Below are 15,147 nucleotides of genomic sequence, written 5' to 3' on the forward strand. Positions count from 1 at the left end.
TTGCATGTCCATCTGCCCTACGCGTTTCGCACCCACTTAGGGCGCTTAAGAGCCCATGATTGAGCGCTGTAAGTGGGTGCAAAATGTGTAGGGCAGATGGAGATGCAAATATACATTTTTAACTTTGTATAAATAAAGATATTTTTTCACTGGTCCTGTGGATCCGTTTGAGTGCCGGTCGGCCCGGCTTCTTCTTCAAATCCTGTAGCTAATTATATGCATGTCTTACTTTGATCTGATTATTTTTTATGATGTCGCTCCACTGCACTTTACCGCCGTTTGCTGTTTATTAGACAAATATCAGTAAATGCTTTTTAATTTGAGAAAGGCTAGTGCTAGGCAAAATGGCAGTTCTTTTTAACAACTTTTTCACTTTGTAAAGGCGGCCATACACTATTAGATGTGCTCGTTTGGTGAGCTTGCCAAACAAGCGGATCTTGCAGGACGATATTATGTTAATCCGAATGTTCAGCCCTGGGGCCGAAAGAAACGGATTACAATGATGAGAATGGGTGTCAACAAGTTGCAGGACCACATCAACTAGCCGATGTGGAACCGGATCGAAGGAAAAAAAAAACAAACTTGCCTGATCTATATCTGGCTGATTTTTGGCCTGATATCGATTGGGGGGACCCATTGGAAAACCCCACATATGGGCAGATAAGATACCGAATTGGTTTAAAGGAACAATATCTGCAGCTTTAATCTGCCAGTGTATGGCCAAGAAGTGCAATTATGAAACATTCAACATCCTATAAGAAATAAAAGTAGTATGGCCATTCATAATAACATTTTATTGAACATGGAAAAAATGGTTGGCTAGTTATGACTCCATAAACTGTGCTATTTTTAGAGTAGCAATTTATTCTAAGAAGTGCTGGCTATTTGCAGAAGTAGGTTAATTAAGTAAATTTACTCTGTTGCGTTTGTAACCTTGGTTTTTTTTGTTTTTTTTTCTGCAATATTTCTTTAGAATGTGTAGAATTTTTATTTTTTTTTTTGTCTTGCCTACTGACACTGGGGTCTTGAATCTTAAATAAGGACCCCACTGGAACAGAGGAAAAATCAACGCATGGGAAGTTGGTGGAAGCTTTCAGGGAACTGAGAATTAATCATAGGGGCAACTACCGTCAACTCCTGGAGGAGATGCTGTGTAGTTACAGGCTAGTTAAAGTTCAGGGTGAAGAATCCACATCTGGACCTTCAGTACCGTCCTCTTCCATCAGTAAACCTGTGGATGACCCAATTACTCGAAGTCACCCAGAAATGGAGTAACATCTTTCACTTGATTTGATGTGCAGTCTGCATGATTTATCTTTTTTTCAACTTTTACCCAAACCTGTTTATATCTAAAGATCAGATGCTGTGCTTCTCACCCAAGCAACCCAACACCAACCCCAAGAAGCAATTTTAATTGCCTGCACTATTTTTGTAAAACAAAAATGCCCCTAAACGGAAATTTACCACTCACATGTTTTTTGTTTTTTTTTTAAAAGCCAGAAACACTGTTGAAATACAGCATAGAGACAAATCTTCCAAGACTGTAAGAATTTCTTTCTAATTTTGTTTTTATATAAATTTGTGAATTCCAATAACCTGGCAAATTGTGGGCCCTCCTAAGCTAGCGTAGAGGATTTGCTGATCAAGACAATATGGACTGACACAGAACTCTGGGTACCTTATCACTGCCTAACTGTCTTCACAAAAACTAAAAACAAAAAAGTCATGGTCAAGGCTAGTGTTAGAATGGTGGGGTCTCTATTGAGACCACAAAAAGTAACATTATTTAGCTGGCTACGGATTTCCATTTCTAACAAAAGCCAATTAATAACAGAACGTCTGGTTGTATGCACTGTTCATAAATGTATACAGGTATGGTATCCGTTATCCAGAAACCAGTTATCAAGAAAGCTCTGAAATACGGAATGGCCATCTCCATTCGCTCCATTTATCCAAATTTTTAAAAACCATTTCCTTTTTCTGTGTAATAATAAAACCGTAGCTTGTTCTTGATCCCAACTAAGATACAATTAATCCTTATTTGAAGCAGAACCACCTTATTGGCTTTATTTAATGATTACAAGATTTTCTAATAGACAATGTATGAAGATCCAAGTTACGGAAAGATCCAATGTCCAGAAAGCCACAGGTCCCGATGATTCTGGATAACCGTTCCCATACCTGTACCTCTAGTAGTAGCAGAGTTCTATTTCACACTTATTGCTAATTTAAGGAATGATCAGGTATTTAACACAATTAGGTACAAAATGTGTTCATTGTATGCATATAAGTGAATATTTTGTATAGTATATAGCTGCCATAAAGATTTAACTATACAATCAATAAAGGTATTAAGAAACTTCATGGATGCAAAGTTCTGATATGAAATACCTGAAGCTGCAGTATAAAATAAACATGGAGTAGTAGCAGCTTGCCACATATATTTTGGAAACTGTGTCACAGGGCCGAGGGTGAGTGTTCTCTTGAGAACTACCTGTGCCAGTGGTGAGGAAGCTTCTTGTTCATTCAGACTTGAACGAATATTAAAGGGATACTGTCATGGGAAAACGTTTTTTTTTTTTTTTTTTTCAAAACACATCAGTTAATGGTGCTGCTCCAGCAGAATTCTGCACTGAAATCCATTTTTCAAAAGCGCAAACGATTTTTTCATCTGAAATCTGACATGGGGCTAGACATATTGTGAGTTTCCCAGCTGCCCCCAGTCAAGTGACTTGTGCTTTGATAAACTTCAGTCACTCTTTACTGCTGTACTGCAAGTTGGAGTGATATCACCCCCTCCCTTTCCCCCACAGCAGCCTAACAAAAGAACATTGGGAAGGTAACCAGATAACCGCTCCCTGGTAGATCTAAGAACAATAATCAATAGTAAAAGCAAAGTCCCACTGAGACTGATTCAGTTACATTAAGTAGGAGAAATAACAGCCTGTCAGAAAATAGTTCCACCCTAAAGTGCAGGCACAAGTCACATGACTGGAGGCAGCTGGGAAACTGACAATATTTCTAGCCCCATGTCTGATTTCAAAATTGAAAAAACAAAAACAGAGAGAGAGAGAATTGGATTTCAGTGCAGAATTCTGCTAGAGCAGCACTATTAACTGATGTGTTTTGAAAAAAAAAAAAACATGTTTTCCCATGACGGTATCACTTTCAGAAATTCAAATTCCATTTATTTAGGGGGAAGTACTTTAGCTGTAATAAATGAACATTTATTACAGCGCCAGTGCTGCCCCAAAATAACACTGCAAAAGCCTCCACATTCTTTTCTTTATGGGGTGTATGAGGATAAGCGAATAGCCTACCCTATGGTGAAATGAAATCATCACATGGAAACCAGAAACGTCACCCAACAAAGTAATCCTGGGAAGTAAAGTTCCCAAATAACCCAGGGAATACCAGTTTCAAGGCTGTGATGCAGCTGAATGGAGCCTATATTTTTAATCGTTACATGGATGGGATCAGTAGAAAACTGGTGGCTGGTACAGGTAGTCTTTTTTTTTTTTTTTTCCCTCCCCCCCCCCCCCAAAGTTTAGCAGTCGGCCAGAGAATGCATTTTGGGCATTACATGCAAGTGGGAGATCTATGGTGCAAAAACATTAAATTAATTGTTCAGTGTAAAAATAAAAACTTTGTAAATATGTAGGCTGTGCAAAATAAAAAATTTTTTCTAATATAGTTAGTTAGCCAAAAATGTACCGTAATGTATAAAGGCTGGAGTGACTGGATGTCTAACATAATAGCCAGAACACTACTTCCTGCTTTTCGGCTCTCTTGGTTTCCACTGATTGGTTACCAAGCAGTAACCAATCAGAGACTTGAGGGGGGGCCACATGGGTCATATCTGTTGCTTTTGAATCTGAGCTGAATGCTGAAGATCAATTGCAAACTCACTGAACAGTTATGTCCCAGGTGGCCCCCCTTCAAGTCGCTGACTAACTCGGAGTTAGTTGAGAAGCAGGAAGTAGTGTTCTGTTATGTTAGACAGCCAGTCACTCCAGCCTTTATACATTACATATTTGGCTAACTAACTATATTAGAACATATTTTATTTTGCACAGCCTATCTATTTACACTGTTTTTATTGTCATACACTTTAAATTTTAGAAGCAACTCTTCAGTGTTGAGCAGAGGCATGAGTTAGGTTGTGGGCTTCATTTGTGGTGTCCCCAGTGTTTAATGAAAGCCTATGAGATTCGTATGCAAAAAGTGTAGGCAGCACTTCAAGATGCACCTGGGTTTCTCTGTTTCTTTTATGGAAAGACCTGGTTGCTGTTAATTCTACCCTCAAAGCGATCAGGGTTTTCATTTCCAGGTCTGTCTCTGCCCTCCATTCTATGTCTGCTGATCCTGATGAATATAAATACAGAGCTGGCTGATTTTGCAATATACAGGTTTGAGATCCGTTATCTGGAAGCCTAGTATCCAGGAAGCTCAATTTCGAAAAGGCTGTTTCCCATGTTATCTAAATAATTAATATTTTTTTAAAAAAAACCTGGTTTCCGTTTTCTCTGTAATAATAAAACAGTAGCTTGTACTTGATCCCAACGAAGATATAATTAATCCTTATTGGAAGCAAAGCCAACCTATTGGGTTTATTTCATGTTTACGTGATTTTCTAGTAGACTTAAGGTATGAAGATCCAAATAAGAGAGATCCGGAAAAACCCAGGTCCTGATCACTCTGGATAACCGATCCCATCCCTGTATATAATTTTTTGCCATTCCTATGCTTTTATCTTGCTTTTACAAATAATGGAATTCACTAAAAAAATACTTGCATTTTTTTTTTTTTTTAAACCTTTAGAAAAAAAGCTATAAAAGTTTATTTTGCAGCTAGTTACATTGTGCTTCCAGCGCTGTTCTTTAGGCTTGATCAGTGCTGGTATACTTGCAAAGTAGGCTTTCAAAATCAACACCCTTTTTATTGTCTTTCATTGTTTTCTTTTTATTGTGGAGATTTAATTTAATGCTTTGTAGCTGGAATGCCATTTTACATTGTGTAATTTTTGCTGTTTTTGTGTTTTGCTGTGTTGTAAGCTGTGACACTGTCCCTTTAATTCAGTTGCTTTGCCAGACTTTAGTCGTTAAAGATTTGGGTTGTTGTATCTGTTTAAATAAATACTTCTGTGGTTAAAAAACCTAAATCCTGCTAACTATATTTTTTTTTCCTTATTGCATGGCTGACTTAGAATTTCATATTTGGGGGTGCATTTGCTTTATGGTCCCACAACAGAACCAGTTTTTGTCCATGGAGTGGGAGGGAGGAATAAGACCATTTACTAGGTCTTAAAGGGGACTGCTGTAACAATGTAAAAGTGGTGGTATTCTAAGGATGTTTGAAATGTTCTACTTTTAGAAATTTCATGACAATAGCAGTTTTATGCTATTAACATCATGGGTCAGATTCATCAAGGGGCCAATAGTAAATTCAAATTCACACATTCAAATTTTAATCCCCCTGTTCGAAATGTAAAATAGAATAGAGATTTATCATACCTCGACCATGGAAACAGTCCTAGTTCGAATATTCGCCACCTACTGAGTTCATTGGCCGTTAAGCCTTTTGGAGATGTTAATAGCCTTCCTGACGTTCGTTTTTGTTTTTTTTTTTTTTAAGGCTAGGGGCACACGGCGCGATTTCGCCGCGATTCTGCGCTGGGCGAGTTGTCGCTGTGTTTTTTAAGCCGAAATAGCTTTGCTAACTTTGGCGCTGGCGTCAATGCAAATCGCGGCGAAATCGCTGCGCTAATTCACACGCGGCAATTCTTTTTCTACTGTCGCCCGGAAACGCCCAGCGAGGCAACTTCGGACGACAATAGAAAACGAATCGCCGCGTGTGAATTAGCGCAGCGATTTCGCCGCGATTTGCATTGACGCCAGCGCCAAAGTTAGCAAAGCTATTTCGGCTTAAAAAACGCAGTGACAACTCGCTTAGCGCAGAATCGCGGCGAAATCGCGCCGTGTGCCCCTACCCTAAGGAGAAAAACTAGATTCTTACAAATCTAATATGATTTGTCTTTTCAGGTCGCAACCATTCAATCAAATATTATAGTCAGTTAGTATATGCGGATTAAAAAAAAAAAAAAAATTCACATGAATTCAGAATTCGACCTTTGATAAATGAGCCTCTGACTGTGTAACAAATACCTTTTTGCTGTTTTGTCCAGGTCAAATGGCAGGTCAGAATGGCAAAGGGTTTAGGTTACTGCTGCAGGAAGCAACTCCCAATGTTTCCCAGCTCTTCTATGTCGATCATAGTGGTTATGTTAGACTTTTTGACCACTTTTACAATTAACATTGAGGCTAACGGCACATTAGGCACAACAACCTCTGATTCTCTGTTGGGATTTTCGATGCCAGTATCCGATCCATGTGTTTGCACACAGGCCGCCTCTGTTCCTGTCAGTGGAGAGACCTGGCAGGGCCTGTATGAGTGTATAAAGCTGGCCATACACTGGCTATAAAAGCTGCAGAGTCGGCAGCTTATTGGCCCATGTGTGGAGCCCTTTGACGGGCTTCCCCGATCAACATCTGGCTGAAAGTCTGATGACGGAACCGCATCTGTTCATTGATGTGGCCCTGCGATCCGACTGCCCATATACCATACGTTACGATACGATCGTTTCGAATCAGCCCGATATTGTCCACCTCAAGGGGAGAGATCCGCTCATTTGGCGAAATGGCCAAACGAGTGGATCTCTGTGTATGGCCATCTTTAGATTCTCTCCTGTCTGTAGAGAAAACACATAGATACTAAGGCTCTGCCTAGAGTGCCATTAGCCTAATGCTGGGTATATGTCTGCTTTAGGCTTCCTTGAAAGCACACACTTGCCTGATTGGTGAGGCTTGTTCTTTGTTTACATGAATGATAAAGCCATGCAGCCCCAAGTCACTAAATAAGAAGCCTTTATTTAAGACCTGGATGAATTATGCATTTTATTTAAGGCAGGAATGTCCCAATTGGTGGGCTGCAGCCTCATGAAATTCTTCCCAGTAGCAGCAGGTCCTTGAGCTTGACATCCCTTATTAAGAGAAGTCTATTGGTAAAATATGCCTGACATACTGTATAAAACATTTAGAAATCAGTATATGTCATAGTTTAAACATTACAATTTCTATAAACCCTTAAAGGAGAAGAAAAGCTACTTAGGCGATTTATTGTTAATAGATTAGCCGCAACAGTGCAAGCTAGAAAGCCATTTTTATTCTTTAGAATGTTTTTCCATACCTGAGTAAACCGCTCTAGAGGCTGTCTGTTTAGGATAGCTGCTGCCATATTGGCTTGCTGTGACATCACTTCCTGCCTGAGTCTCTCCCTGCTCACTCATAGCTCTGGGCTCTGATTACAGCAGGGAGGGGAGGGGGGAGAGGAGCAAACTGAGCATGCTCAAGCTGTGGTCTGGAGGTTTAAGCTGAAAACAGGAAGTCTGATACAGAAGTCCATGTATACATAATACTAAGGAAAGACGTGGTATTTCTTTTGACGGAGGACTCTGAGCAACATTACTTTGAGGGTTTACTAGTATATTCATTTAGACCTTTCTGATAAAGCTTACTTAGTTATAACATTTCCTTCTCCTTTAACTGTTCTAAAAAGTCCTCTCGAAATTGGGCTTATTTCATGGATACTTCAATCCACATTCATAAAGGAATTGTAGCAATCGCTTTCCTTTGGCGTGGCAGTGGGTGTACGAGCTGATACAAGAGCCATGAATAGCCAGTAAACTGTCTTTATAAACGGGGCTTAGTGATGTCATCAGTTATATTCTCAGCTCAGTGATGTCATTTGTTTTGGGAATGCTGATATGTAGGAACAATTAAAACTGGTAAACTGTTCTTGTGTTTTTTTTTTTCTTGTTTTGTTTTGTTTTCCTTCCTGTAGGTTTGTGGCGATCTTGAAGACCCCTGGTAGCCTTACAAATCTCCCACAATGTTTTTGGTCTGGAAAATAAAAAAAAAATGGGGAAAAAACTTTTAATCGCAGTTCTCTTCAAACCGAGGGGAGATTTCTGTTGAAGTGTCGGCTGTGTACAAAATGGGCAAAAAAAAAAAAAATGTAATAAAAAAAAAGAGAAAATGATTTGTATTTTGTTCGGTTTGTTTTATAACCTTGCCACTCTTAGCAGTATTCTCGCCAGCCTCAGGATTCTGGTCACTCGTGCAGCAACACTGCTCCTTAACACTTAAACTGGAGAGGACCTTCGCCGGGCGTGGAAGTGCTGGCTCCTTTGGCTGCCGCTTAGGAAGAAGTCCCATCCCTCCTGCGGTTTTATTAGGTGTACTAAGGTGCATGCCGTTGTATTGGAGCGGTACACTGCTTTCCAAGGAAACTCCTCCATGTGCATGTTATATCATCGTACAACACACAACCTTCTTATATGGTTTTGACTGTTCCACCGTTAAATATATTTTCAATTGGGAATCCATTTTTTTCCCTCAACCATCGCCCCATACCAATTGTAAAGGCATTAAAGACCGGAATATGGTCTGCAACATATCATTACCCTTTCTGATAGACTCTGTACTCTCAATTTATGGTTCATCGTTCCTTGATTTTGACGTCCATTCATTGCTTGCAGAATTTTATTTTCAATTTTTCTTTTTCAAGCTAAAACCAGGTTTTATCATGTAAAATTGTGACATTTCCCCTACCCCACCCAGTAGATTTTTGGTTTTGATTAATTTACTTGTAAAGTGTTAATGTGGGTATACATTTTAGTGTTTGCTCAATTTCTCACTTTGAAATGATGTTATATACTATAAAAAAAAAATCTATTTTAAATCTTGGCAAATACAGAGATATTTTCATGGGTTTCAGTGATTTTTTTTTTCTGTTTTTTTATTTTCTAAGCAATGGCATGGTAAAGAGTGAGGTACTTAAAGACCGTCTAATTCTATTTTTGCAATAACCTTTTATTTTATTTTTAATGGGTCCCTTTTGAGTAGTGCATGTAAAGAAAATAGTTTTATGCTGAAAAAAAAAAACATGGAAAGAGAATTATTTATAGAGAACATTATTGGAGGGGTAATGTAAATTTGGGGGGTGGAGTTTTCTGAATGATTTACATGCTGTGGGGATGCCTTGTGACAATTCTGCCATTTCTAATCTTTTCAGACAGTTATTACCTGTTGTGTGTAACCCTTTTCTTGCTGGATCTCTAAGGATGCTCTCATGCTTGTAACCCAATAAATTTTTTTTTTTTTTTTTTTTTGGGAGGTTTAAATCAGAAACTCTGAGTACCATATGTCATTATTTATTGGCTAGATTTTAGATTTGTAACTTAAAACATTATGATGATTCAAACCGTTGATGATAGGCATTGATCTCTAGATCTTATGTGTGTTTTTTTCCGGGTCATTTTGTTTGGGTTCGGTTGGGGGAAACAAAAAAAAAAAATGGCTTGGTCAGTGTCTGCTCTGTACTCTGTCCAAACCTGTACTGATAATTTTCCCAGTATGATATTGTGATGTTTTATTCAATACCGTGAACATAACCAACTTGTTACCTTCAATAAAGGATTCCTAAACAATGTGGCATTCAAACTATTTATTTTATTGGTGGAATTTATTATTTATTAACTGTACAGCTGGTTGGGGAGGCTTTTGTCTAATATCGCTAGACAGATAAATTCTGTCTTTATTTCTGACTTTTTAAACAAATGTTCGTATGTAGGGGGAATCAAAGAAGGAAAATTAAAAATCGAAGAGGAGGTGCCAAATGTTAAACTGGTAGCAGAAAATGGCCAGTGTGCTTCTGCATGAGCTCCATGTCAGTCTTCTGTTGTCCCAGGCCAGCACATGCTCATCAGAGTGATAGACAACCTTTTACTTTTCAAAGGAGAACATGAATATGACCACAAATACCATTTTTTATATACTGGACTTTTTCAGCATCTCTATAGGAAAGATTCAGGCCTTCAAAGTTGACAAGACTTTGGAATTTTTTAGCAGTGTCTGCGACAGTCCCATGCTCGGTGGACTCCGCAGCTAAGTTTAGGGGTCGTCGCAAATCATCAAGCATATATATATTTATATTGTATTGTGAGTAGGTCCCTAAGCTCAGTAAGTGACGGCAGCACAGAGCATGTGCAGTGAATCAGCAGAAAAGGAGATTGAGAGCTACTGGGGCATCTTTGGAGACACAGATCTTTACTGCTAAAGGGCTGTGGTTGCCTTGGTCTGGTACAGAAGCTAAAAACAATGTACAACATTTCTAGCTACTTCTTTAGTTAGGCTTTAGTTCTCCTTTTAAAGTGAAGAAGCAAAGATTATTGTGGTGTCATGCTGGCACAGCAATACCCCTAACCAGAGCACCACCCTAGGGTATTGGGTAAATGATTTTAAATCCCTGGAGCTGTTAAGTAACTAGCTATAGAGGAAGCTGAGCAATCATGGGGGCGACTGGGGAAACAAGGGGACACGGACCGCAGGATCTTCAGTTCCTAAACTGGGGGAGTTTTTGCTTTGGCCAAGGTCTGGATGGGACGGCAAAAAAAAACAATTTCACATAGACCTGACAAGGATATAGACCCATACATCATGCTGCATTACTTCAGCCCATCCCTTGTCTGGCTGTAAAGTATTTTAAAGTAAAAATATATAAGGGAGCTTCCAGACAGTTAATGGCCATAGCAGAAGATCTAATGAGTGCAGGCCAAATCCATGATGTCGAGAGAATCCTCAAAGCATTTTTTATACTTCTGATACAACTAGAGAAACTAGCACCCTTTACTACTGTCAACTGTTCCCCACTGTGCTAAATGACGTGACTGCACACTGCAATGCCAGTAAATATCATTTGGCAATGTAGAAATAAGTTTGCAAGTGATATTAGCTTGGAATGTGCCAGAGAGGGCAACTGGGTCAGAATGCTTAGCTGGGCAAATTGTACGACTGTACTTGCTTATCTAATGAGAATGCACTCATTTTACATGTACAAATACGTTCATATAGGCAAAGTTTGGATAATGAACGTTTCTTCCATATCGAGAAAATGTTATGTAGGTGTAGACATTATTCGATAAAACTAGTAACATTATTTTATCCCTATTTAGGTAATGTTTTACAGTGGTTATTTCCATCCATTCCTGGCCTAGTAGAGCTCGAAAGATGAAATGGTCAATGTTTGGAATCAAACCTGGACCCCAGTGCTACTACTATACTACTATGCTGGCAATTTCTAATCCTGGAGCTTATCCAACTGCCATTTTCAGAAAAAAGTAACCTTCCATAAGGGGTGGCGGGCTGCTGGTTGATGCAATGGATAAATTCATGAACCTTTTTTTACTTGTTCGTCCAGCTAACAGGCTTCTTAACTTATGTATATATGCTATGTGATAAATGCAGTTGATATAAGTGACCAGGTATTTTTTAGTTTATTTTTTGATTGAATTCACATAGTAGTTCACCCTTACTTTTTAGCTTGATGTAGAGACCATGCTAGTCAAAGACCATTTGCAAATGGTCTTCGTTTCTGTAGGTTTGGAACACCAACAACTATATGACTATAATGACATTTGGTTGAAATAGGGCATAAAGTAGGGGCATATACAGCATTCTAATATTTAATGTAAATGTGATAAAAAGAATTGTACTGTTAGTGGTTTAAGTACAGTCAAGTGTAACCAAGCCTTCCATTTTGTCTCTGAAACAGGCTTTCCGTTTCTTCCTGCATGGGTAGTCTGAGGGAATCTATGGGAAGCTGCAGAATTCCATTGCAGGGATGCGGAGTTCCAGTAGGATGCAAAGCATATAGTAAAGGCTACAAATCCACAGGAAAAAGCTAATAAATTCTCCTGCAATTATCTCTGTAATTTCCTTTTATGCAATTACCTTTTATTACCCACATGGCTGATGACACATGTTGGCCTATGGAAGAGCACCGCAAACCAACCCCTGAGGTTCCTTCACCTAAATAGGGAAACACCTGATTGCTGATGTAGGAAACGTTTTAGCCAAAAATTACTCTTGTCATCTTGTACTTTAAACTTTGCTCATGGTGTCTGTCTAGATCTAGGGATCCCAGGGTGCAGAGAGAACACAATAAAATAAAGTGTCAAGTTGTTAGACCATGTAGAGCTGGCATGATAAAGCAACGTTCATAATGAACAAAGGATACTCAACCACACATCAGGTAGCATTTGCATCTTATTGCATTACCCTTTTATTTTGCAACATCTAAAGGTGTTTGCCAAATAAGTGCTATGATTGTCTGTTTAATAGCCCAATGTGGACTGTCAGCCTGCAGTGTTTTATGCCTCCCAAACTTGCCTTCAAGCCAAAAATGTTAAAATCAGAACTTGTTTCAAGACCACTGGTAACATCAACGGGGGTGAAAAGGGACATTTTGCTCACAAGGAACTAGGTGGGGATCACTGAGCTTGAGCATTGATAGTTGACAATCTCTGCTCTATCCTGCAGCTCAACTGCTACAATCTCATTATTAGTAGTCCTATAGATTATGAGTGTGCGGTGCAGTTTTTGCTTCAAATATACTTGCCACAAATGCCTAAAGCTAATTCAGTTACAGTCACAAATCTGTGTCCCCTGACTTCTGGTTTACAGGCATTTATATGTTATTCTCATGATAGTCCCTCTCCAAAAACATTATATAATGGGGTTTTCTTTCTCCCAGAAGTCAGACCTTTTACCATGTGTCGGTCAGTCATATGCTTCCACTTCCACATTATCGTGATGCAAAAGCAAAGATCCTTCCCCAAACTAATGCCACCAAGTAGAAACCATGGCATTTTCAACAATATCATTGTACACTGTAGTATTATAACCACTAAAACACAAAAAAAACCTAATAACTGATGCAAGAGTTAGAGAGGGCCCTGCCCAAAGGAGCTAACGTTTTAATATAGTTCTTATGCTGCCAATGCTTCCGGAGACAGTTTGAAACACATCTGAGGACATGCCACGAGGCTTAAACAGATACTTTTAGCCACAGATTGTCTGCTTTACCTAATTTGCACTTTCATATGAAAAAATATGGGACAAATCTAGATAATCCAGCTGGCAGGGCTACATTTAACTTAAAGGAGAAGGAAAGCTACGGAGGCATTTTATTGCCAATAGATTAGCTGCAATAGTGCAAGCTAGAATGCTATATTTGTTCTGTAGAATGTTTTACCATACCTGAGTAAAAAGCTCTAGAAACTCTCTGTTTGTTTAGGATAGGAGTTGCAGTATTAATGTGGTGTGACATCACTTCCTGCCTGAGTCTCTCCCTGCTCTGGGCTCAGATTACAGTAGAGAAGGGAGGGGTGGGGGGAGAGGAGCAAACTGAGCATGCTCTTGCCCAGGGCAATGAGGTTTAAGCTGAAGGCAGGAAGTCTGATACAGAAGCCCATGAGTACACAATAGAAGGAAAGAAATGCTGTGTTTCTTTTGACAGGGGACTCAGAGCAGCACTACTTTGAGGGTTTACTGGTATTTTTAGGTGGACCTTTCTGATAAGGCTTACTTTGTTTTAACCTTTCCTTCTCCTTTAAACTGCATTTCAGTAGATATGCTCTATCACATTCATCATCACTATACAGTCTATAGTTTTAATTACTGTTACAGAGAAAAACCTTCTACTTTGGATAGATATCAAATTCTTAGTTCGAGCTAATAAGTAACATCCTGATAAAGAGGTATAGGGGTTTCTACAATTTCTCCCTCTGGTAAATGCCATGCTTTAGACTTTTGCTTACTTACACTGAACGGCGCTTGTTTATTTGGTATAATACAATTATGCTTTGTATCCACTGTGATACTGTGTGATAAAAATGGCTTTATAGAAGAACTCAAAAATAAAAAAGATTTGCTTAGGGCTTTGTGTACAGCTGCCTGCTGTGTTTAGTCGATGGGTTGGGTCCAGGGTTACCTTATAACTTTCTACAGGAAATTTGGCAATTCATATTTTATGATAATCATAATAATAAATGTCCAGGAACAAAAATGACTCTTTGACTATGGAAAGTGCCACCCACAGACTTTTGAAAAAGCAAAGCACTGAATGTATGGGCGATGTGCTACTAAATGTAGTCGCTGGTAAGAAAGCCAGTTAATTTCATCACTGCTGACTGTATCATGCACTACTTATAAAATATTAGTCTTTATAAAAGGGCAGGAAAACCACTTTTGGCTGATTTATGCCCATATCATGGGGTCCTTCCCCTTAGTATTGGCATACAGTAAATACAGAACGTTATGCAAACTCACACAGAATGTTTTGAGGATATTATTGCATGTGGTAGAACCAAACATGAGCAGAATAAGAAGGAATACAAATATGGAAAATAAACAATTGGACCAAAACACATGAAAACCTTATGTCTAGGTTATCCTCTGCTGTCTGAATCTGCTATGTTATCCTCTCATCATATAGATCTGTAATTTAAAGCAAAGGTTTCCAAATGTGCCATTTCAAGCTCCAGTCTTTGGGCAGGCTCTCTTTAGCCAATAACAAGATTACATTTAGAGAGAGATGTTGCTGACTCTCCCGGATCATCCCTTAAGTTTCAATTCCTCCCTACTGATCTCCCAATCATGTACACACCTGCCCTACATCCATGTTCGACTGCTTGCCCATCAATTGTCATAGACAGCACCATTAGCGAATTTCTTTAAAATGCCTTTATTAGGATCAGTCATTTATCAAGCCTTTTATAAAGTGGCTTGATAAAAGTCCGACAGCATTCTGAAACATTGCTGATTGTTTGGGTCAGAGCCTATGTTCGTAATAAAGGTGTTTTAAAGAAATTCGCTAATGGTGCTGTCTATGACAATTGATTTTAGCAAACAAGGTGGAGGTGGAAAATGTGGGACTTGCACCAGATTGAAAAAAATTGGAAGGCACAAGTGCTGACTAAATAACGTTTGACTGCTTGACCACTCACTTCGACCTTTCCATAAGCCTTATTTATGCCATAATGTCTGAACATGAGCCATGTTGCCCTCTTTAACTCATGCACAAGTACTAACCTTTCAGCACTAAGCATTAATCCTGTTGCCTCCACCCCCTCCTACCAAGAACATTCATGTTGCCCTTGCTTTTCTACCTATTTGAGCACACACCCTAACTTGTCTATGTACTCTACATTCACTCATTCTGTATCCACCTTCCCCACCTGCCTGAGCA

The 15,147-nt window shown here is 39.1% G+C and overlaps 1 protein-coding gene across 7 annotated transcripts in view; it reads left to right on the top strand.

Moving 5' to 3' along the window:
- ppm1b.S (protein phosphatase, Mg2+/Mn2+ dependent 1B S homeolog) overlaps nt 1–11,821 on the top strand; it is a 28,771-nt gene extending 16,950 nt beyond the window's left edge. The window contains exon 6 of one of the 7 annotated variants that reach the window (XM_018264357.2): nt 1,042–2,362. In XM_018264357.2, coding sequence (XP_018119846.1) covers nt 1,042–1,275 — 234 coding nt within the window. In that variant the 3' untranslated portion in view covers nt 1,276–2,362. 7 annotated transcript variants of the gene reach the window in all.
- Nucleotides 11,822–15,147: the final 3,326 nt, after the last annotated feature.

Source organism: Xenopus laevis, chromosome 5S (assembly GCF_017654675.1).
Source record: "Xenopus laevis strain J_2021 chromosome 5S, Xenopus_laevis_v10.1, whole genome shotgun sequence".
Classification (NCBI taxonomy): Eukaryota; Metazoa; Chordata; class Amphibia; order Anura; family Pipidae; genus Xenopus; species Xenopus laevis.